The following is a 26,494-nucleotide window of genomic DNA, read 5'->3' on the forward strand; positions in this document are numbered from 1 at the left end:
TTCCTCTATATTTTCCTTACAATACAGTTTATAGGTTGATATGTCCCAAATATATATTGTTAGCTTAGATCTGTATTCTGAAATACAAACATATATCCACCTTCTTACTTTACATCTTTACTTGGACTCAAAACATCAAAAATGAGTTCTTTTTTAACATTACCTTTTATATTTCTCTTTTAATACTTCTTGTTTCAATTAACAGCAATTCTACCTAATTGTTCATGCCAGATGTTTATTGAACTACATAATAGAAAATGTTAAAATTTTTCCTCTACTTAAAAATAGGCTCTTTAATAGTCCTGATAAACATTTACTATATATTTATAAGATTAAGTTACGACCATACTTTTGTACAGATCACTAGTAAGAAACACATATAGATTTTATAAAAGTTGTTTTCTTTATAAACCCAAGTGATATCCTAGACATGATCAAACATACGTACACTTTCCACCAAAAGTTTTATATATATAAATATGTATATATTTATATACATATACACAGTTTCATTATAATAGCTATGAGCAAGGTGCATTATAAAAAATTGTAAATTTAAATTTTATCATAAATTTTAAAAGTATAATTTTGTTCAGCTATTTCTTCACTGACAATTTTAAATCATAACTAAATATGGTCCTAAATCTAAGTAAAAATAATTTTATTATCAAATAAAAATACATTTTCATTATTTTTGATTCACAAACTTTTAGATTAAGGACACATTTCCAAGTTTATCTATTTTATAACTAGAAAGAATGCATTTTTCTATAAGACTTAAGAAAAACTACAAGTAACAGGAAAAAAACACTCACCAATTTTTTCATCCAAGCACATAATTTTCTCCTGGGTAAGCTGTAGTTCATATTTTTTTCTTAGCAAGATGTCGCTGAGTATCAGAAAGATCTTTTTCTGTGTTCTCATATAAAAGTCTGCAAATGTTTTAATAATAAAACTAATTCTGAAATTTTTATGTTTTGTCAACTTTTAGAGTACTTAAATCTAAAAAAATTTAAGAATGCTAATTTTTTTGGGGGGGTGTACTGGGGATTTAACCACCAAGCTATGTATCCAGCCCTTTTTATTTTTTATTTTGAGACAGGGCCTCACCAAGTTGCTGAGGTTGGCTTTGAACTCATGATCCTCCCACCTCAGCCTCTGAGTCGCTAGGATTACAGGCATGTGGCACCGTGCCCCGCTAATATACTTTTTTAAATAATAAAATCATGCTAAAGGAAGTGTGGAAAACAAAAGGTAAAAAAGGGATTATCAATTCACCAAACATAAGCTACTATGATTTTGTTGATATTCACTAATTTTTGATAAATTTTAAAGTTATCATACTATTAATTCAAAATTGAACTAATTTCTAAAAAATATTTTTTTAGCTGTAGATGGACACCTTTATTTATTATTTATTTATTTATTTATTTTTTATTTATTTATTTATTTATTTATTTATTTATTTATTTATTTATTTTATGTGGTGCTGAGGATTGAACCCAGTGCCTCACACAAGCTAGGCAAGAGCTCTACCACTGAAATATAACCTAGCCCCAAAACTCTGATTTTTAAACCTACACTTAATCTTTAATATTTCTAAGTTTTATATTAAAGCACTCCAAATCACTATTTTCTGACTGAAAAATTTTCCATGAGCAATAGTCAATTACTTTTAAGCAAATATGACCATTTATTTAACTGCTCTTCTACTATACATAGTTTTATTCCAGGTTTTCAGTTTTATAACAAAATTTGTAATAAACACATTTCATTTATTCCTCAAGCATTCATTAAGCGACTACCCTACCTTCAAGCAGTTCATAGTCAATATGTAAGTAAACAGACTTCAACTTCTGGAAATATAGAAGACTAGATAATCTTAAAGTCCTCTCACCACAAAATACTCAGAGATACTGGATAAAGAAGTATCCTTTAAATGTATAGCAAAACTTCAAAGAATTTTTAACTAATACAATAGGACTTGTATTAGTTATGTCTGGGGTTTGTCAGCCTTAGTAGTCTACAATCTGGTGTTTTGGTTCAGAAACAGAAAATGGGGCACAGAGATGTCTGCAAAGCAAAGAATAAACTAAGATATCTCACATTAAGCCACTGAGGATTAAACCATTAGTGGGAAGGTCAGACTTGAGACCTTATGAATTGTCGCTAGGTGCAGGGAAATAAGAACAAGGAATTTCCCCTGGGGATTCTTTTTTATTAATATTGGTTCTTTTTAGTTATACATCATAGAATTCATTTTAATATAATTGTACAAGTATGCAATATAACCTATTCTAGTTAGGACTCCATTCTTCTTAAACCCAAGATAAGATCTCAAAATAAAATTGTTTTTAGGTTGGTCATATAATCTGGGACACTTGGCAAAACCTGAGACATGCACAGAACTTAAAGCCCAGAAAAAAGGCCTGCTGAAAATTATCCCAAAATTCAAAATTACAAAACACATTAAGAAATAATACAAACTATTGGGGAATGAAAGTGACTAAATTATATTATGTGCATGCATAAATAGGTAAAAATAAATTCTATTAATATGTATAATTGTGATGCACCATTAAAAACATTTTTTAAAAAGAAAATACAACCTTGGTGAGAGTCCAAGGACACATAAACTAAAATAGATCCTCAAGAACTTCAGAGTATAGCACTACCAAATAGAAACTTAAAAACAGATGTTTAAATACAAAGACATAAATTGAATAAAAAGAAAAAAAACAGAAAAATAACCAGAGAACTTCATGAAATTAAACTAACATGATTACAACTTTAAAAATAACACAACTCAGTGGTCAAATTAAAGAACCAGACAAAGCTGAAAAGACAATTAGGAACCTGGGAAACCTTTCCGTCTCATAACCTTTGGGATTTTTGCTTCTTTTTATCTGTGCTCTAATATGAGTAATCTGTTCTTCCCTCTTGGGGAGATATATCCCCAGCCTCTGGAATTCTCTGTATTTTTGCAACTTTCTATAAATTATGAAATTATTTTAAAGCAGTAAAACAAACTAACAAATTCCCAGACCCAGGCCACACAAGTAAACCAATTAAATACAAATCTTTGAGAGTGGGAATCAGGCATCACTATTTTTTTTTAAGTTCCTTGTGTGATTCCACTTTGCAGTCAAAGTTGCTAAGGAAAACCTCCTGGTACTCCTTCACCTACGGGTGCAAAAGGTGGAAAACTGACAAAGGAGACATATGTGAGGCAAGAGGTGATGGTGGTTTCACAGGGTCAAGGTCTCTCCATCCCCCATACACAGGTAAAGCATTCCAGTACACATTTATGGTCATCTTTATGCTGTTAAACTACATTACAACCAAATACTCCCTCAAATAACCATGAGATCCCTGCAGAACAATGGGACCCACCTAATAAAAAAAGAAAATGGAAAACTACATGCATAATCATAAATTACCAAATCAGATCAAGAAATGACTAATAAATAAACCAAATTCTAAAATAGACATTCAAGAAATATAAACCTTAGAAATTATGCTGATAGTTTCTACTGCAAAATCTTGCAATGTCATAAAACAGATTTTTAAATATTATCCAAAATATATTTAGAAGAGATTTTACCAAAACCTAAAGGGGCTCTCTGGTGTAAGTTACCTAATATGCAGCTTTCTCATATGCCCATATTGGGGCATAAAAACCAACTCCTGCCTGTAATCCCAGCAGCTCTGGAGACTGAGGCAGGGAATTATAAGTTCAAAGCTGATCTTAGCAACTTAGCAAAGCCCTAAGCAATTTAGAAAGACCCTGTCTCAAAATAAAAAATAAAAAGGGCAGAGGATGTGGCTCAGTGGTTAAGCTTTCCTGAGTTCAATTTCTGGTACATAAAAAACAAACAAACAAACAAAAAAGCCTAATTGGTATGTGCAGTCTAGGTAGCCAATTTTCAAAAGCAGGTTCTTCCAAAAGAACTGAAAAGACCTCAGAGATATATCCATGCCCATGTTCACTGCAGCACTATACAAAACAACCAAGAGGTGGAAACAAGCCAACAATAGGTGAATGCATAAAGAAAATGTGGTATACGCAGTAAAGTATTATTCAGCTACTACAAGGAAGAAAAACCTGTGTCGTGCTATATAAAATGGACAAATTCTGAAGTTATTATGCTAAATGAAATAAGCCAGCCAGAAATAGCAACACTGCATGAGTCTTCTTATATCAGGTACCTAAAACAATCAAACTCTTAAGAATAGAAAGTAGAACTATAGGTTTCAGGAACTGGGGGATGGAGGAAATGGGGAATTGGTTAACGGATAGAGTTTCAATTTTCAATATGAAAAAGTTCTAGAGATTTACTGCAAAACAACAATTACTTGTGGTTTACATTATTGTACCATACACTTAAAATAACTAAGATGCTAAGTTTTATGTGGTTTTTACAATAAAAACAGTCAAATAAGAAATCCAGAATTCTGTCATAGATGTTCATTTTATTCCTTTGTTAATAGCAATCATGATCCTTGACCTAGTTTAAGATGATTTCTTTTTCAAGGAAAGTAAATCTCTTTCAAAAATTGAAAACCTAACTTTGCTAACCCAATTAGTAAGGTATACCACTGGACGGGGGTAAAAGTCAATGTAATATTTTACAGGGACTAGGGAAAACCATCAAAGGAACAACATTTCCTTATTCTGCACATTTACAATTTCTGCACTATGGGATTCCCCTGATTTCTAGGTATGGTCTTACTCTCAGAGTGACTTGCTATTTAGTTTGTAAGTTATTTTTTTCCATTAGTCTCAGATGTAAACATTTTCACCTAGCTCTAAAGGATCTTCATTCAGAGTCACTTCAATTGATGCTTTTACAGAAACTCATTTCTAGCCAGGTGGAATCTCCTGAGAAATTCAAACCAATGAAATAGAGAATTCTACAGACAACACTGATACACCACACTAGAAGGTTTGATGATGGCTTTTTATAGTTTCCAGTCATCATTCAGTGATTATTCACATATTATAACCATCAGGTTACTAGAAGAGACTGAAACTGATGGTAACCTGAGAATAATGCTAAGATTCTGAATTTAAGATGAGAAACTTTAACACATTATAAACTTCAATGCACAGAATGGCATGCTTCTTTAAAAAGCATGACATAATCAGACTCCAATAATAGACTTTTAAAGTAATTTGGGAAAGTAGCCTGTCAGGTAACTTATGTGGTCAGAAATCAGATCATTATGTTCCTCGGTCTGATACTGAGACATGACACGCAGTTGCCATCTGGTCTCCTAGAGTACTAGAATAGATCGTGTATGTGCACACACGCGCGCACGCACACACTATGGTTTGAACCAGTGGATCTACATCCCCAGCCCTTTTCATTTTTTGAGACAGGGTCTCACTAAGTTGTTGAGGTGGGACTTGAACTGGCAATCCTCCTGCCTTAGACTCTTAAGTTGCTAGGATTACAAGCATACACCACCACACCTGTATAGAATAGATTTTGAATTTGAAATCTGTTTAGTCTCAACTACCCAAAGTCAAACAGAATCAGTCACAGAGTCATTGGACATCGAGATTAACTTTTTTCTTACAGATCTCTCTCTCATTTGTTCAACTCTATGGGAAATTCTAAGTTCTTAAATCTCAGAATATTAGATGCACAAGTGTAGACAAGACATTTTTAAAAACTGTTTCTGGGAGATATTCTGAAAAACACTTCAGCCTTTCTTTAAGTATTAGCTTATCTGTTACGAATACAACACAACTACTTAGAGAGCAAGTATAGAACACTATAGGAACACTGAAAATGAGTCTTGCTTTGAAATACTAGAATTTGTTCTTTACCAGCAGAGAAAATCAGTCAGGGATGCTTTTCTCTTAGCTGATTTGTTCTGGAATGCTTTGGAGCCTCAGTTATGATATATGTGCTCAGAAATCAACTTCTAATAAACAGAGTTCATGCATGAAACAAATTTGTAATTTTCTCAACAAATGACAAAATGGACTATAGGGATAACCCGGCTTTAAGAACATTGGATACAGTTGGATTATGTAAGGCCTGAGCAGGTTCTCTGTGATTCTTTGCTTTTTAAATTTATAAACAGGATATCTATGATAAAGATCAAAGTATAATAAAGCATAAAATTCTGATCTATAAGGAATGTCCCATCAACATATGAATGAATTTTGGTAATTCATACAATGAAATGCTAATAAATTCTTGATAAACTCAATAACATAGATAAATCTCAAGAATATTGAGTGAAAGAAGTAAAAGATGAAAGAATATATATGGTTTACTTCAATTTTATGAAATTATAGAACAACAAACAAGATAGTGAAAAGCAGTTTGATAGTTGCTTGGAACTAGGAAATGCCAATTAGCAAAAGGGTAGAAGGGAACTTTTTGGAGTATGAAAAACATTCTGCATGACTGTGGTGATACTTAAATGGATGCATAAATCTATCAAAAGTCTCTTAAAATGGCTACATAATATTGTATATAAATTATACATCGATAAAGTTGATTAAGAAAACTGAAGATAAAAAAAATAATCTCAAGACCTGTTAAAAAGCTATGGTAAACCAGACAGTATATACAGAGAAATAAATGAATATATTCTAGAAACACAACCATATATTAACCTATTAATTTTCAAGAAAGGTGTCAACTCAGTGATAGTCTTTACAATTAGTGTTTGTGGAATAGTGAATGTTCATGCAGAAAATAAATGAACCATGACCCCTATATCACACTTCAAACACAGAAAATAATTCAAGATGGATCATGAACCTAAAATAACATCCAAAAATATGAAGCTTCTAAAAGAAAACAGAGTATCTCAAAGCCTCAGCATCAGCAGATATTTCTCTAGACACAAAAATAAAACCACCGAAAATATTTTAAAAAATTAGACTTTATCAAAAAATAAAAGCAGTAGAAAAAAATAAGCTGAAGACTAGAACATGTTTCAAAAGGTTTCTAACCACAATATTGCCTACAAATAAAAAATAAAAGGATAAAATGTGCAAAATAATCAAACAGACATTTTACAAAGAAGGTATACAAACACCATACAAAAAGGCACTAAACATTATTAGGAATCAGAAAATGTAGATTAAAAACCACAATGAGGGGGTTTTTTTAGAGCAAAGCGGTTCAGGGTATAGCGGAGTACTGTGCTGCCCACTTCTGCTCCTGACTCACTGTTGTTCTCTCTTGCCAAGGAACAAGTTGGTCAGGAAGCTGCATTACAGCCATGACATTTAAAGACACGGGGAAGACACCTGTGGAACCAGAGTTGGCAATTCATCAAATTAGAATTATCCTCACCAGCTGCAACGTGAAATCACAAAAGAAAGCGTGTGCTGACTTGATCAGAGGCACAAAGGAAAAGAATTTCAAAGTGAAAGTACCTGTTTGCATGCCTAGTAAGACTTCGAGAATCACTACAAGAAAAACACCTTCAGTGAAAGTTCCAAGACATGGAATCATTTCTAGATGAGAATCCACAAGCGACTCATTGACTTGCACAGCCCTCCTGAGATTGTTAAACAGATTACTTCCATCAGTATTGAGCCAGGAGTGGAGGTCAAAGTTACCACTGCAGATACCTAAGTCAACTGTTTTAATAAATTGATTATCAGTTGTTAAAAAAAAAAAAAAAAAAAAAGCACACACACACACACAATGAAGGGTTAGGGATATAGCTCAGTGGCAGAGCCCTTGGCTAGCTAGCATGCATGAGGCCCTGGGTTCAATCTTCAGTACGGAAAAAAACAAAACAAAACCACAAAGAGATATTACTGTACAGCCAACAAAATGGCTAAAATCAAAGAGACTAACAGCATCAAATGCTGACAATGACATGGAGCAAATGAAACTCATACAACATTTCTTAAGTGGAGTTCTGTGATTATTAAGAACTATATAAAATTATTTCAGTGACTGTTTTCTCAGTTCTGTTGAGGGTAGTACTAAGTTGGTACCACACTAGTTCACAGGTATCTAAAATCACAGGATAAAGAACAACTTATAACCTATAATAGATACCTTAGTGGTGTAGGGCTCAGTTCTCACAGCCCTAAGAAGAGCTGCATCATAAAGTATGTCCACAGAAAGGAAATACAAATATTTTACAGTGGCCTTACTCCTTACAGTCAAAACATGGATAACTACCCCAAATACCCATCACAGGAGAATGAATAAAGAAATATGGTTTATTCTTTATTAGGGGATACTACATTAATAATTTTAAAAGATGGAATCACTTATGTAAGCAATAATACAAATGACTCTAAGAAAACATTATGTTGAGAGAAATAAGCCAGAATTTAAAAAGTACACAGCCTCAGTCCATATGTAGGCAGTCCTGGCTGTCACAGCCAGGTAGGAACACAAAAAGGACTGCAGAAACTGTTCATGCAAAGCAACCCTTAATAATCAATGGGGGAAATTATTTTTCCATGACCTCTAAAAATTTGCCAAAATAATTTTTTTACTCTCAGTTATAAATACTTAGACAGAAATGAAAAACTAGTATTTGAGTATGCTATAGTTTATTTCTTTTAAAAATTTCACCAGTAATAGTTTGATCAGTGCTTAACTTCTTGTCACAACTTATAATTCACAGCAAAAATCTTTCCTATGTCATAGCAAATTGTCATACACCTTTCTGAATTTGGATCAGCTTCCACATTTTATCATTTATGCTTTCAATGTCATGATATATCTCTGAGAGTTCCTCTACTGGGATGGGTTTTGCCAAAGTCACTTCCTCTGGGTCATTTTCATCTTTTTTGTCACAGTCACTGCTTACTTATATGGATAAGGTTGCCTTTACTAAGTTCCCTGACTGCATATCTAGAAACCCTTGAGTTACAGCAGTGTCAACATTCCCACCCTCAAGTATTTCTCCAATAACTCCATTTACATTTGATTCAAAATTTACCCACAATGTTACTTTTCCCCACAATGTTATGACTTTTTACCCTCAATGTTACAGCATTTTCACCTTTGATGGCCAAATCTCCCTCTCAAGTCTCCATTTTATAAAATGTTATGTATGCTTATTTTTGGGAAATAAGGAAGCAAAATAACATGTTTTTGTGGAAAAACTGAACAACATATCACTGATCAGTGACAGACCATGAAAGAATTTTTGTGACTGATCACTGATAATGATTTATATCAGTTACTTAGGCAGTGATTCGTGGACTGAAGAACTAGCAGCTAAGTTTGTATTCATCAAGTTACTCACAGTTAATGTACTACAGTAACCAAAATCTGAACTGTACTATTCAATCAAATTTATGTGTACAGAAGCATGCAAAGCGAGGACTGTCTGTACATAATATGCACACAAAGGCAAAATTAATCTATGGTAATAATGCCAAGTAATGGGGAAGAGAGAAAGTGAATGGAAAAGGAAATAGGGAATTATTGGAGGGAAGGAAATATTCTTTTTTTCTTATCTTATATTTTTTAAAATTGTGGCTACATAGGCATATATAAGTGTATAAACTGATCAAACTGATTTTTACTGTACCTTTATTATCTAAATCTAAAAATATATAATAGTACTTCCAAAAAAAGGTAAAATTGGGGCAAAATTCTGGAGATTCTTCTTTTGACAGAAAAAAAGTTGATAAAAGAAATAAAGGGCACTGAAAAGGAAAAATGGGCAGATGTATGGGCCAATGTACACAAGAAATGAATGAGCAAACAACTCTAGTGTCTTATATTTACACACACTATTAAGATGCAGAACAACAATGTTCTGCATCCTAAGTTGAGGAGTTTCTAAATGGAGTTCATGTTTTAAGGTCCTTATGATCTCTCAGATAATCACTAAAAGAATAATAAAGAATTTAAAGAAATCCCTATCAATCCAAAAGAAGGCAGGAAAGAGAAAAGAATGATCATATGTAGAAAAATAAGAAGCACATAATAACATGCCAGCTTAAACTAAAAGATATAAATTGACCAAATGAGCCAGTTGAAATATAAAGATAGATTAAAAAGACTTAACCATATGCTACTTATGACAGTTAAAACATAAAGATGCTGAAAGGTTAATAGTAAAATAATAGTAAACATTTTTCATGAAAATGATTACCAAAAAAAAAGAAAAAAAGAAAAAAAAAGGTCTGGCATAGCTATTTAAATATCAGACAAAAGAGGTAAGAAACATGATAGAGATCACTTAGTAATATAAAATTTCTAAGTTTTTATGTTCCTAAGAACATACCCTTCAAATATATGAGGAAAAAACTGACAGCTCTATAAGAAAAGTTAATTCACAATCACAATGGAAAAACTTAACATGCTAGAAATAATAGACATAAAAATGATATAAAATTTAGTGTAGAATATTTGAATAACAATTATAAATTTGACTCAATAGGCAAATATAAAACGCAGTACCTAAATATTACAGAATTTATCATTTCTCAAATATACACAGATCTGCCAGGTGCAGTGGCTGCTGTAATTCCAGCAGCTTGGGAGGTTGAGGCAGGAGGATTGCAAGTTAGCAAGGCCCTAAGCAACATATAGAGTCCCTGTCTCAAAATAAAAAATAAAAAGGGCTGAGAATATGGCTCAGTTGTTAAGTGCCCCTGGGTTCAATCCCTAGTATCAAAAATTAAAAATAAAAATAAAAAATACATAGATTATCAGACACTAATGATAAAACAGAAATTAACATGTTAAAAATATAAAAACAGTATGCTCTGCAAAGTAATTAAGTAATAAATCAATCATGAAAAGATAATTGAAAATTCATTGTGATTTTGGACATTTAAAAAATTATGTTTATGCCGGGTATGGTAGTGCGTGCCTGTCATCCCAGCGACTCAGGAGGCTGAGGCAGGAGGAGCATAAGTTTGAGGCCTCCCTCAGCAACTTAGAAAGGCCCTAAGCAATTTAGTGAGACCCTATCTCTAAAGTAAAAAGGGCTGTGGATACGGCTCAGTTGTGAAGTACCCCTTGGTTAAATCCCTGGTACAAAAAGAAAAATAATCATGCTTATAAACAACCAATGGATCAAATAGGAAATAAAATTGGAAAAAAACTATATAAAGAAAATAATATGCATCAAAGCTTGTGCAGAATACATCTAAAATATTTTGAGGAAAATGCATGACCTGAAATATTTCTATTAGGAAAAAAAGGGCCTGAAAGGTAATACTGTAAACATTCATCTGAAGGAACTGGGGACGGGGGGAGGGGGGGACACCAGAAAAAAACTAAAGAAATAGAGGAAAGGAAATAAAAATTAAGGTTAGTGAAATAATAAAGAAACAACGGAAAGGATCATAACCGAAGCAAAAAGCTGATATACTGAGAAGACAGGTAACCACCAAATCCAGAAGAGAAAAACAGGAAATCACTACAGATGCTGTGGACATTAAAATGTTCATAGGCTATTATAAGTAACATTATGATAAACATTCTTTAAAAAAAATTAGACAATGTACAAATACCTAAAAATATATACTGACTGGAAAAGGAAGAAAAGTTTTATTTCTTCTTTATCTATTAAATAAATGAAATAAAACTTTCCCTTAAAGAAAGGTTGAGATTTGAATGGCATAACTGATAGGTTCTACGACTCCAATTTTTCCCACAATCTTACAAGCGATGAAAAATACAAAATGAATTTTCATCTATGGATGAAACTCTTGCCAATCAAAATCATACTAGGGACATGGGTGGCCAGGCCCAACCACAGACATGGAGGAGTGAGGCCAGAGAGCGAAGTGTTTCCAGGATGGGAAGAGAATCGGATTGCCAAGATGGATAACAACTTAAGGGCCAGCAACAACTCCTCCTCATCTTTGTCTTCCTACCAGCAAACCAAGTCAGAAACAAATATCTCCAAGTCAATTCGACATGAGAAAAACTCCAAATTCCTTTCCAACAGCACCAAGAAGGCTCAGAAGGAACTGGTAGAGATCACTTCAGACATTTTACCTGACAGCTGTGCTATTCTGAAGGTGGTAACATCTAGCTCACCATTCTAGGGCCCCAGGATCCACATATGAGAGTGATATATACTACTGCCTGATGTCACTTTATAACAAAATATCCCTTTGAGTCTCCAAAGGCTACATTTTAGACAAGAACCAAGCACTCAAATATTAATGCAGTCAAGAAGTTATTTGCCAGTACATATTAAGATATAATGGGAATCTACTAATTATTTCTAAGTCCTCCTTTCCATTTCCTTCTTACAGACTATAATCGTACTCAGAATATGACAGAATAGCCAGTTGGTGGAACAAGAGATGTGCTACATATATTGGATTTTCATATTATCTGTCACAAAAGAAAGTTACTTATGATTTTGAAAGGGTAAGAAAAGGTGGGAATTGGTAAAGAATAGGTATTTCTGTAACAGATACTATTTAGTCTCATTCCTAAGTTTTTTTTTTTTTTTTTTTTTTAATTTATCTTTCCACAGTAGACAAATTCTGCAGAAAAGAATACATTTAGATACTTTGGTCGAGTTGCTTGTATTCTTTAAGTTTAAAAAGTTTAATTTTGTACAGGTTAAACACATGGCCCTTTATGTAAAGTCCCTTTAAGAATACATACTTTCTGTTCTTGGAAGGGAACACTGATACTTAAGTTTTTAGAGACTAGTCATCTCATACATATAAAATGGACTTGTCGGTTATAAAATACCATCTAGGAAATAAGCAGTTAACATATTTTATTTTATATGCCAATCTACTTTACTGTGAAAAGATGAAAGGTCTGAGCCAGAACTGTGAAATCCCTTAGGGAAATTTCTTCAGCTGTTAACTGTAAAGTGTGGAACAGGCTTGCTCAGTGGACTGGTCTTATGTTGTGCATAACTTAACTCTGTGTTTGTTACAGTACTTTTAAAAAGTCTTAATGGATTTCGTTTTCTTGGGTGGGGGTGGACTTTGACCAACCCACTCTGAAGTTTACATAGAAATTAGAAATGCAAAGAGCCAACAGTAGCAAGATGAAATGGGAAAGGTTGATAAATCCGACTATGTAAATAACTTTTATGAGTCAAAGATACTTTTAAGAGAGCAAAACAAACAAGCCAGAGTGAGAGAAGCTACCAATAATCAACAAAGGGCTGGCGCCTAGAATATAAATAAATTGCAGGATATAAAGAACAGCTTCCACACCTCCTGTAAGTTTTTAAAAAGCAACCAAATAGATAAATGGGAAAAGAGTATAAACAAGCATTTTACAAAGCAATATATCCAGATGTAAAATAAATGTATGAAAAGGCACTCGACCTTATTTATAATCACAAAGTATAAAACAAAATCACTTTGGATGCATAAGTTCTAAGATTTATAAAGAAAAGCAAGCAGGAAATAATTATAAAAGTCAAAATGATGATTTTTTTTTTTTGTGGAAACTGAAAGGCTATGATTAAATAAAGAAGCACACATAAGAAACTTCTAAGGCAATGGCATTGTTCCATTTCTTGAACTGAGGAGCATTTAAGCAGATGGTCACATTATAATTCATTCAGGTGTCCAACCGTCTTCTTGATTTTTGTGCTTTGTTTTTGTTTGTAGTATTTTTTTGCAAAATACTACTTACTTATTTATTTATTGGTGGTACTGGGGACTGAACTGAGATTTAAGTGTTAAGTTTACAGGCCACATTTCCCCTCTCCTTACCAACAGGGCTCCATGATAATCAAAGTGAACGAAGATGCATATAGATACTCACTGAGGCATTCTCAGAGAAGCCCCAAATCAAGAGGAGACACTACAAGAGGAAAATGAGAATCCTACAACAGGAACCAAGTTATGGTTAGGCGAAAGTTCTGGTACTTTATTGCACAATAAGTAGAGTGATTATAGGTAATGATAATGTGCCACACATACCAAAAAAGCCAGAAGAAATGATTATGAATGCTTTTGTCACAAAAAATGATAAAGGTTTGAGAAGACAGAAATGATTACCCTAATTTGAATGTGACACAATCTTCATATGTATTGAAACATCATGTGGTACTCCATAAATATGTACAATTTTTATGTGTCAATTTAAAACTTAAACCAAATTAACATGAACATTCACACAAAAGGCCTATTGATCTCTGTTACTAAAGCCTAATGCAATATATTCAGCTTTCAACAACAACAAAAAATTGCAAGGCACAACAAAAGGCAAGAAAAAAATTAGTATGAAGGATCAGAACCAAACTCAGATATAAGACAGATGTGGGAATTCTGAGATAGAAAAGTTAAAACAATTATGACAAATGGTTTAGTGAACTAATAGGAAAAGTAAGCAACATGCAATAACGAATGGGCAATGCAAGCAGAGGGGAAGAGTCTGAGAATCAAAAGGAAATGCCAGGAACAAAAAATACTGTATGAGAAATGAAGAATGCCATGGATGGCTTCAGCTGTATATGGAACACAGCCAAGAAACAGAAGCACTGAGCTGAGGACAGGCCCATAAAAAACTGCTTAAACTAAAATGCAAAGAGAGGGCTGGGGTCGTGGCTCAGTGGTAGAGCGCTTGCCCCACATGTGTGAAGCACTAGGTTTGATTATCAGCACCAAATATAAACAAATAAAATAAAGAGTCATCAACAACTAAAAAATAAGTATTTTTTAAAAATTAGAAAATAAAATGCAAAGAGAAAACAGAGTTGGAAACTAGGACAGAACATCTAATAACTATTAGATGTGCTTCAAACATAAAAAGGAGAAAAAGAATAAAATTGAGCATAAGAAGTATTTGAAGTGAAAACGCCCTGAAACTTTCAAAAATTAAATATATAGTACCTACACGTAGAGAATTACAAAACATTAACAAAAGACTCAAAGATGATCAGAGGTATTACATGCTCATTGATTGAAACATACAATATAAAGATGTCAATCACTCCCAAATTGATTTATAGATTCAACACAATCTCAATTTAAATCCTAGCGAGCTATTCTATAGTTGTTACAAAGTAATTCTAAACTTAAATGGAAACAAAAAGACTCAAAATAGACAATACAGTATTGAAGAAGACAAAGTTTGAAGGGTCACACTATCCGTTTCACGTAAATATATTCAAATGATCTTTGACAAAGAAATAAAAGGAATTCAGTGAAGAAAGAATAATTTTTCAATAAGTGGTGTTAGAACAATTTTAGGATGTCCATAGTTAATTAAGTGAACCAAAACAAATTTTTCACAAAAAAATAACTAAAAATGAATCACTGACAGTAAGCGTAAAATGCAAAACTGTAATATAGAACATAAAAATTTATGTTTATAAATACAACATGAAAGGCATAGACCATGAAAGAAAAAGTTGATAGTTGAACTGTACTAAAATGAAATATTTTTGCTCTCAAAAAAAAGCTAAAAGAATAAAGACAAGGCATAGACTAGGAAGATATATTTGCAAACCATATATCTGATAAGAAAATGTACCAAAAATATACAAAGCACTTTTAAGACTCAACTATAAGTACATGAACAATTAAAAATGGGCAAAAGATTTAAATAAACAGTTTATGAGAAAAGATAAACAAATGGAAAATAAGCATATGAAAAGATGCTTCACATTGTGTTATTAGGGAACTAAAAATTATAACAATGATATATCAGTATATTTATCAGAATAACTAAAATTAAAAATCTGAAAATACCAAATGCTGACAAGCATGTGGAACAGAAACTCTCTTTCATTGCTGGTAGGAATGCAAAGTGCTATTTCAGTAGTTTCTTATAAATATAGTTTTACTACACAATCCAGCACACTAATGAACTAAATATTTACTGAACTGATTGGAAAACATATCCACACAAAAACCTGCATGCAAAAATTTACAGCAGCTTTATTCATAATAACCAAAAAACATGGACTCAAACAAGATCTCATTCAATAGGTGCATGGGTAAACAAAATGTGGTATATCCCACAATGTAATATTATTTAACAATAAGAAGAAATGAATGATCAAGGTACATGGATGAATCTTAAACACATAATGCCAACTGAAAGAAGCCCATCTGAAAAGATTTTTACTGGATTATTTCAAATACATGACATCCTGGAAAAGGTAGCCACTACTTCATTTAGGTAGGTACCCTGGACATGCACATATCCTAAAACAGCATTTTATCTCTGGGATCTTTCTCCAAAAAACACGTTACCTCAATCTAACCATGGAAAAAACATCAGACAAACCCCAGTAGAGAGACAGTCTACAAAATGCCTAATGAGTACTCCTCAAAATTGCCAAGGTCATCAAAAACAAGGAAAGTCTGAGATTGTCGGAGCCAAGAGAAGCCTAAAGAGTTATGACAAGTAAATTTAATATGGTATCCTGATGGGATCCTAGAAGAGAAAAAGGATATTAGGAAAAAACTAATATCTGCATAAAGAAAATCTGCATAAAGTATTAACTTTAGTTAAGTAATATATTACTATTGGTTCATTATTTAAAATAAGAACACTTATAGTAATGTAAGATGTTGCTAGATAGAATTGGGTGTGAAGTATATAGGAACAATCTTCACAATTCTTCCATAAATTTAATTGTTCTAAAACACCAATTTCTTTTAAATCTGAATTTTTATGCTAACAATAAACAAATGAAATGTAAAATTTTAAAAACTATTTACTGTTGGCAAGGATGTAGGGGAAAAGGTTCACTCATACATGGCTGGTGGAACCGCAAATTGGTGCAACCACTCTGGAAAACAGTATGGAGAGTCCTTAGAAAATGTAGAATGAAACCGCCATTTGACCAAGCTATCCCATTCCTTGCCTTTACCCAAAGGATCTAAAATCAGCATACTGCAGTGACACAGACACATCAATGTTTATAGCAGCTCAATTCACAATAGCCAAGCTATAGAACCAACTTAGGTGCCCTTCAACAGATGAATAGATAAAAAAAAATGTGGTATATACACACACAATGGAATATTACTCAGCCAAACGAAGAATGAAATTATGGCATTTGCCAGTAAATGGATGGAACTGGAGACTCATACCAAGTGAAATAAGCCAGTCCCAAAAAACCAAAGGCCAAATGTTCTCTCTGATATGTGGATGCTAACACACAATAAGGAGGGGTGGTGCAGACAGAAGTTCGTTGGATTAGACCAAGAAGAATGAAGGGAAGGGAGGGAGGATGGAAATGGGAAAGACAGTAGAATGAATCGGACATCACTTTACCTATGCTCATGTAAGAATATACAACCAGTGTAACTCCACGACATGTTCAACAACAAGAATGGGATTCTAATAAGTTATACTACATGTATGTATAATATGTCAAAAACACTCTATCATCTATATCTAAAAAGAACAAATAATAATAAAAAATAAAGAAATGCAGGGGAGAGAGACTTTCTCAGAGAAGCAAAAATTGAAGAGAGTTTATCACACTAACCAGGCTTAAAAGAAACAATAAAGGGAGTTGTTCAAGCTAAAACAAAAGGAAGCTAATCAGTAACATGAAAACAAAGTAAGTTTCACAAGTAAAAATATGTACACTGTCAAATTCAGTATACGTTAAAGCTGTACTGGTGGTATGCAAATCACATAACTCTAGTATATGGGTAAAAAAGACAAAAGTAATATAGATAATCATAGCTACAATAGTTTGCTAGTGAACATACAATATAAAAAGATAAATGTGCCATTGAAAGCATAAAAGGTACAAGAGTAATAAAATTTTAGAGTTGTTTAAGTAACTGAAGTTGATATCAGCTTATATATTATTATAACTATAAAATGTTATATGTAAGCTTCAGAATAACCACAATGCAGAAACCAATAATAGAAGCACAAAAGATAAAGGAGTCAAAGACTACCACCATGTAAAATCATCAAATCCCAAAGGAAGACAGGAACAGAAGAAAGGAACAAAGGATCTACATAAAAGTCAGACAACAAATAGCAAAATGTTAAGTCCTCACCTATCCATAACTTAAGTGGATTAAATTCTCCAACCAAAACTGAGTGCCTGAATGATGAAAAACAAAATAAAACAAGAACTAGCTATCTGCTGCTACCTATAAGCAACCCACTTCAGTTTTAAGAACATACGTAGACTAAAAATGAAAGGATGGAAAAAGATATTCCATGAAAATGAAAACAAACAAACAAATAAAAAAGCGGGGGGTAGCTATACTTAACAGCAGACAAACTAAGTTGAAAACCACAAAGGTTTTCAGGAGGAAGGTCATTATATAATGACTAAACTGGTCAATTCACTAAAAGCATTTAATATTTATAAATATATATAGCACCCAACATTGGAGGACCTAGATATATAAAGCAAATACTAAAAGATCTGAAGGAAGAGATAGAAAACAATACATAGTAGTGGGGGACCTCAATACCCCACTTTCAACAAGGGATAGATTATTTAAATGAAAACAGTAAGGAAACACTAGGTTTCAACTACACTTTATATAAAAGCAACATAACAGATACATATACACAACATTTCATACAAAAGTAGCAGAATTACACATTCTTCTCAAGAATACACAGAACATTCTCCAGGAGAGATCACATGTTAGGCCACAAAACAAATCTTAACAAAATTAAGACTGAAATCATATCTCAAGTTTTTTTCTAACCATAATGGAATGAAATCAGAAATCAGTAACAGAATAGAAACTGGAAATTTAACAAATATGTGGAAATTAAATAGCCAACTCTGGAACAACCAATGGGAAAGTAGAAATCAAGAGGGGAAACTTAAAAATATCTAAAGGCAAACAAAAACAAAAACACAACACACCAAAATTTGTGGGATGCAGTAAAAACAGTTCTAACAGGGAAATACACACTGATAGATATCTATGTTAAAACAGGAGAAAGAGTGGCTGGGGTTGTAGCTCAGTGGCAGAGCGCTTGCCTAGCATGTGTGAGGCACATGTAGATAAATAAAATAAAGGTCCATTGACAACTAAAAAATACTTTTTTAAAAAAGGAAAAATATCTCAAATAAACAACCTAACTTCACATCTCAGAACTAGAAAAAAATTAAGTCCCAAGTTAGTAAAAGGAAGAACATAGCAAAGATTGGAACAGGAATAAATGCCATATATCACAAGCCCACAGTTAATATGCTCAATGCTGAAAGTTAAAAGTTTTATCTTAAGATTAGGAAAAAGGCAAGGCTAATCACTCTTGCCATTTCAAATCAATAAATCCTGGAAATCCGAGCCAGATAATTAGACAAGAAAAAGACATAAAAGGCATCCAAATCAGAAAGAAGTATGGCTATCTCTTTTTAAAGGTGATATATTATATAGAGAAAACTAAAAGTTCCACTAAAATTTTAGAACTAATCAAATTCAATAAAATTGTGGGATCAAAAATCAACATATACACAAATCACATATATACAAAAGTCAGTGTCATTTCTATATAACAGTAAACTAACTGAAAAATGGAATTAAGAAAATAATCCCATTTGCAATAGCATCATATAGAATAAAATAATGAGGGATAAATCTAACCAAGGAAGTGAAAGATCTGTATAGTGAAAACTATAAAACAATGATGAAAGAAACTGAAGACACAGTAAATAGGATGATATCCCTTATTTATGTATTGAAATCATCAATATTACCAAAATACCCATACTAGCCAAAGCAATCCACAGAGCCACTGCAATCTATACCAAAATTTTAATGGTATTTAGAAAAAACAATACAAATTCACATGGAACCACAGAAGTTCTCATACAGCTAAAGCAATCTCAAGCAAGAATGACAAAGCTGGAGATGACTCACTTACTGATTTCAAATTATATTACAAAGTTATAATAATCAAAACAACATGGTATTTGCATAAAAACACACAGATCAGTGGAAAGGAACACAAAGCCCCAATCAAACCAAATCTGCACATATATAATCAACTATTTGCAAGATGACAAACAATGGGGAAAGAAGAGTCTCTTCAACAAATGGTGCTGTTAAAGCAAAAAAAAAAAAAAAGAGGAAGAGAGAGAGAAGGAAGAAGCTGAATTTTTATTTTACTCCATGCACAAAAATCAACTTCAGGGCTGGGGATATAGCTCAGTTGGTAGAGTGCTTGCCTTGCAAGCACAAGGCCCTGGGTTCAATCCCCAGCACCGAAAAAAAAAAAAAAAAAAAAAAAAACTTCAAATGAATGAATTAAATGTAAGACATGAAACTACGTAACTAGAAGAAAACATATGAGAAAACTATATGACCTATATGATATTGGTCCTGGCAAAGATATTTTGGATATAACACCAAAAGCAGGGGCAACATAAGCAAAAATAAACAAATGGGACTATATCAAACTAAAAAGTATTTGTACCACAAAGGATACAATCAACAAAATGGAAAGGCAACCCACAAAAGGGGAGAAAATATCTGCACAATGAATATCTAAAGAGGTTAATATCCAAAATACATAAAGAATTCGCTCAACTCAACAGGAAAACAACAACATTACCAGGACTTATATAGACATTTTTTCAAGGAAGACGTGAATGCCAATAGGTATATGAAAAAATGTTCAACATCATGTAACATCAAGAAAATGCAAATCCAAGCCATAATGAGATGTCACACATGTGAAGATGGCTATTATGAAAAAGACGTAAGAGGGGCTGGGCTGTGGCTCAGCAGTGGAGCACTTGCCGAGCATGTGTGAGGCACTAGGTTTGATTCTCAGCACTGCATATAAATAAATAAAATGAAGGCCCATGGACGACTGAAAAATATTTTTAAAAAAGACAAAAGATAACAAGTACAGATAAGGGTGCAGAAAAAAGGAAACCCTTACACTGTTGGTGCAAATGTGAACTGGTACAGCCATTAAGGACAATGTAATTAAGTTCCTCAAAAAATTAAAAATACAACCATCTAGCAACTCCACTTCTGGGTATATATATATCCATAGGAAATAAAAATCATTTATCTCAAAGTTATATCTGTACTCCCATGTTCACTGCAACATTGCTGGAAACAGCAAGATACAGAAACAACCAAACTGTCCATCAATGGATGAATTAATAAAGAAATTGTGGTATAAAGACATTATTTGGCTATATAAATAGAGGAAGTCCTGTCATTTATAACTATATAAATGAACCTGAAGAACATTTTATTAGGTGAAATAAGCCAGACACAGATGAATATTGCATGGTATCACTTACTTTTAGAATCTAAAAGAGTTAGTTGCAGAAATAGGGTAGAAAGGTGGTTTACCAAAGGTTGGGATAGGAGAAACAGGGAAACTTTGGTGAAAGGTTACAAACTTGCAGTCAGAAGATGAATAAACTCTGGAAATCTAATATACAACATGGTGACTACAGTTAATAATATACTTGAAATTTTCTGAAAGAGTACATTTTAATATCATACCACACACACACACACACACACACAAAAGGAGCTATTTGACACAACATATATGTTGGTTAATCATTTCACAATGTGTACATGAAAACATCACACTAGATATACAATATTTACTCAACAATTATACCCTAATATAAGCCAAAAAATTTTTCTTAAAAGATTAAAAATAGGGCTGGGGATATAGCTCAGTTGGCAGAGTGCCTGCCTCGCAAGCACAAGGCCCTGGGTTCAATCCCCAGCACCACAAAAAAAAAAAAAAAAAAAAAAAAAAGGATTAAAAATAGAACTACTATATGATCCAATAATCCCACTTCTGGGTATTTATCCAAAAGAATGAACATGAGGATCTCTAAAAGACAGACATCTGCATTCCTATGCTCCCTGCTACATTATTTACAATTGCCAAGAGATGGAAATAATCTAAATGTCTACCAAGAGATAAGTAAGGAAAATGAGGTATATACATTCAATACCATACTATGCAGTCTTACAAAAGGAGATTCTGTCATATGCTACAGCATGTATGGACACCTCGAACATTATACTAAGTGAAATAGGACAATTACAGAAGGACAAACACTGCACAATGCCTTACTTGTAACAGAAAAGCTCAGAAAGAGAAAGCTGAATGGTGGTTGCCAGTGGGTGGAGAGAGGGGAAGTGAGCAGTGCTCTTCGAAAGACACAGAAGTGTAGTACACAAGATGAAAAATTCTAGAGATTTGCTGCACAACATTGTTCTTACAGTTAACACACAGTACACTTAAATATTCAACAAGTAGACTCACATGTTTTTACCACAATTTTAAAAAAGAAAAAACAGACCCACATACACGTGGCCAACTGATCTATGCAGGTGCAAATCAATTCAGTTTTTCTAACAAATGGTGCTGGTACAACTGGACATCCATATGCAAAAAAAAAAAAAAAAAAAGTGAACTTCGATTTATACCTTCCTTGCATCATATATGAAAGTTAACTTGAAATGAATCGTAGCTAAAACTATAAAACTGCTAGGAGAAAACACTGGAAGAAAATCTCAGTGACCTTAGGCTTGACAGAGATTTCTTAAAAAGAACACAAAATACTGCATATAATTTTCTTAAAAATCACAAAATAAAAAATATCTGCTATTTAAAGGATATTCTTAAGAAAATAAAAGGGCAAGTCACAGACTGGGAGAAAATATCAGCAAAACAGAGCTGACAAAGACTTTATGTGTAAAACAGAGAAACTTTTACTTAGTAAGTAATTCAGTAGAAGGGTACAAAAGATTTGGATAGATATGTCACAAAAGAAGAGATATGGATGACAAATAAACACATGAATAAATGCTGAAAATCATTAATTATTATGGAAGGGCCAATTAAAACCATAATAAATATCTATTAGAACAACTAAAGTTAAAAAGGTACTGCACACTAAATGTTGGTGAGGAAATGTAACTACTGAAACTCATACACTGCTGGTACAAATGTAAAATAAAACACTATAGTCATTTTGGAAAACAGTTTAATGATTTCTCCAAAAGTGAGACATACCATGACTTAGCAATTTCATTCCTAGGTATTAATCCATGAAAAATAAAAGCATCTGCTCACACAGAGACTTACTTAGTAATGTCCTCAGCAGTTTTGTTATAGCCCCAAACTGGAAACCCAAATGTCTACATGCATATCCATACAATGGAATTTCTCAGCATCAAAAGGGATTATTAATTACACATGGTCACATGAGTGAATCTCAAATAATTATGCTTATTGAAAGTAGCCTGACAAAACAATACATACTGTGTGATTTCATGTATTTAAAGTTTTACAAAATAAAAAAATCTCCGTAACAGAAATCAAGTCAATAGTTCCCTTGGGATTGGTGGGGTAACTGAGAGATTAGAGAGGGGCAGGAGAGATTTCTGTGAGGTAAAGATGGGTCACTATCTCAATTGTGATGAGTTTTACAGGTGCATCCAGGTGTCGAAACTTAGCTAATTGAAGGTATGCATGTCATTACACTTTAACAAAACTGTTAAACCGTATGTGCATCAAAAAATCCCCCAAATTATTATACATCTATCTGTTACCACAGCATAATAATCTACTAAAATACTTTTAAAGAATGTCTAATGCCATGGGGAAATGCTATGGAATATAGTTAAATGAAAATAGCAGAATATGAAACTATACAAAGGTGATCTCAATTACACAGGAAGCTATGTAATATATACAGACAAACAAATTTCTAGCTGGAAACAGTTCTATATCAATTTTTTTCCCCTGGGTTACAGAATTGTGGGTGACTTAAATTTTTTGTACTTTTCTCTACTTTGCAAGGTTTTCTTTGTTGTGTTTTTCTTGTTTTATTATTATTTTCATTTTATCTGAGTTTACAATATTCTTATAAGCAGGAAATTTTTTTTAAAAAGTGAAGGGAAAGAATTTGAATTAAGTATCTGTCCTGTCAAGCAATTTCAACAAATGCACCACAGATCCTGGAAAGGTCAAGGACATACTGGGAATTCATACATAAACCAAGTATTATGTGTCGATTTAATAATATAATTCACAGTCACATCAACCACTACTTTTCAAGTGTTCACAGATATAGTGAAATTCAATATTACTGCACTTGCACAACCTCTATTTTTCATATAAACAGATACTAAAAGTAAACCCACTAAGATAGAAGTCTTTCAAAATATATTCTCCCCTACCTATTACCTATAGGCTACTTTAATTGATATTTCTTCTGCTACTATACCAATATATAGAAAGAGTTAGGTGATGTATTCAGAATTCAATTAACAGAAGTTCTACCATATACTACTATTTTTCTTTATGACTTTTCACCATGTTCTAAATCATCTTTTCTAAGCTACTATCAAACTTGTGCTTTATGCTTTCTTATATTGTTCATACCACAGAACATAATTTAAAGTTTAAAATCAAACAAATGAATACCAAAGTTGAATATGCTCAGTACCCAGAAGGGCTTTGTAAAAGTTATTTCAGTTAAAGCCGAGGCATTATCCAAACGTAAGGTTAAGATTACTTGAAGTGTCCTTTCCATTTCCATTTCCAGTCTCTGAACTTGGGGAAATCATTCAATGGGTTCTGAGGTTTCTATAGTAGTTTCATAATAATCCTCTCAGAAAGAAAATTAAATAATTTTCATTATAACATACACTATAGACCATTAGTTGTATAATAGTAATTTAGTTTACCTCAAAGAATTATTCTCTGCTTTTTGTCTGCCAAGTTCACTTTCAGTGTCCATTGCCTTTCTTGCTAGAGATTTCATTTCTTTTTCCACAGTGGTTATGGTTTCCTTCATCAAAGTCATATTTGACATTTGCTCCATACGTTCATCATCAAGCTAACAAGTAGAATGACAAAGTTACTGCCATCACTTAAAAAATGTTTTTAAAAAAGCCTCGCAGTCTTCCTGCAGAGACATACTCCCTCTGTACAAACTGTGCTTTATGGCAAAATTTACTTAATGAGATGATCAAGTCAGACCTAAACGCTGTAGAAGGTTGACTGGATAAGGTACAGTATATCAGGAATAAAAACAGGTCATTGGGCAGCTTTTTTATAAAGACTAATACGAAACATCAGTCTACATTTTTCAATCTGGTTCAATTTCACTATAGCATGCACACTCTATCTGCAAAAGGATAAAAAATTACACATATAAAGTAGTATTATAAAAGGAAAATAATTTTTCTCCTAATTTCTTTTACTTACTATAACAAAACTATAAATTTATAAATATACTCAAATTTGGTAAAAGGAAATCAAATTCTCTTAACTCTGATTTTACAGTCATAACATCTATTTACAGCATCTCAAATTCTTGATATCTTCATATTCAATAATATTATCTTTAACAAAATAGGGAAATTGAAAAGTTGCTAAATTTCCTGTGAACACATTCTAACAGTTTTTTTTTTTAAATAAAATACTTTGCAACTAACACACAAAAAACTTCTTTCACATTTTTAGAAGGAAATAAATAAGTGAAAAAGTGACTGTTTACACTATACATATCACCTTAAGGACTACAAACACTATCTTAGAAAAATAAAAGAACTTCTCTGAACACAGGACAGAGGGAAAGGGAAAAGCCATTGAGGTTACAGTCAAGTGATTTTCTTTTTTACATTATGAACTGTACACTCCAGCTCCTCAATCCTTTGTTCCAAGTGAGCCTTCTCATTAAATGCTGTCTCTTGAGCAATCTGTTTAAAAAACAGATAAAATAAAGTGCTTTTAGTGTCAGTGTTTTTGTGTTTCACACATGTTCAGGTAGATAAAACTCCCATACCTTTAGTCTTTCTCTCAGACTGTCTCGCTCTGTGGTCATTCTTCGTAAATCAGTGAAGGCTACATCTCTTTCAGTCTCTACCCGCCGGAGAATAGCATGTGCTGTTGTTGATTTAGGAGACTTACAGCTTTTCATCATTTCCCTTCGAAGTCGGGCAATTTCTTCCTGTGCCTATGATTCAAATACATAGAATTTTTTAAAATAAGTTTTAAACTAGATGTAATATAGCTTATACCTAACTAGTTAAAATGCAAACCTATATTAATATTCATGCAGTAAGGAAATGGTACCATTTTTATTTTCAAATGAGTTTATACAAATAAATGCAAGTGAGTGAATTTAAATAGGAATCTGCCAAATTTAAATAGGAATTTTTTGCCAAAAATTTAAAATAAAATTAATTTGGATGAAATCATTGCAACAGAAAGTTTTGCTAATATATGTATACTTCATTTATCTGTTTTGTGGAATAAATTTGAATTCAGTATAATCACACAGAATACTGGTTTAGTGAATATTACCATAGTGTTTCTTTCTCCAAGTGTATACACCACTTCAATCTCCTGGCTACTTTTATTATGCTGACAGAAAAGCCCATCAATCCTTCCTGATAGCCCACAATACTCGCTGAACACCTGTTCATGACCTCCAGGTCGCAAATCTATTGCACACCTGAAGATGAGACATTGCTGTGTAAGCCTCCTTATCTTCTTTCTTCTTCATTGGGAAAACTATCTATCCAGTTAGCCTCAAAATCTCAGAGAAAGATAAATTACTTTACAATTTCCATAGCTAAATC

General features: G+C 32.8%; 1 protein-coding gene and 1 pseudogene across 2 annotated transcripts in view; one reads left to right on the forward strand and one right to left on the reverse strand.

Annotated features, from left to right (window-relative positions):
• The window catches only part of TSGA10 (testis specific 10), a 113,152-nt gene that overhangs the window by 49,888 nt on the left and 36,770 nt on the right, over positions 1 to 26,494 (reverse strand). The window contains 5 exon segments of the mRNA XM_079111328.1: positions 816 to 873; positions 875 to 932; positions 24,593 to 24,744; positions 25,532 to 25,609; positions 25,696 to 25,866. Of these exon segments, the coding sequence (XP_078967454.1) occupies positions 816 to 873; positions 875 to 932; positions 24,593 to 24,744; positions 25,532 to 25,609; positions 25,696 to 25,866 (517 nt within the window).
• LOC306643801 (small ribosomal subunit protein uS10-like) lies at positions 6,361 to 9,960 on the forward strand (annotated as a pseudogene). The gene has a single exon. The product of its transcript is annotated as a small ribosomal subunit protein uS10-like (transcript).

Source organism: Sciurus vulgaris (assembly GCF_902686455.1).
Source record: "Sciurus vulgaris genome assembly, chromosome: 14".
In the NCBI taxonomy this organism is placed as follows: domain Eukaryota; kingdom Metazoa; phylum Chordata; class Mammalia; order Rodentia; family Sciuridae; genus Sciurus; species Sciurus vulgaris.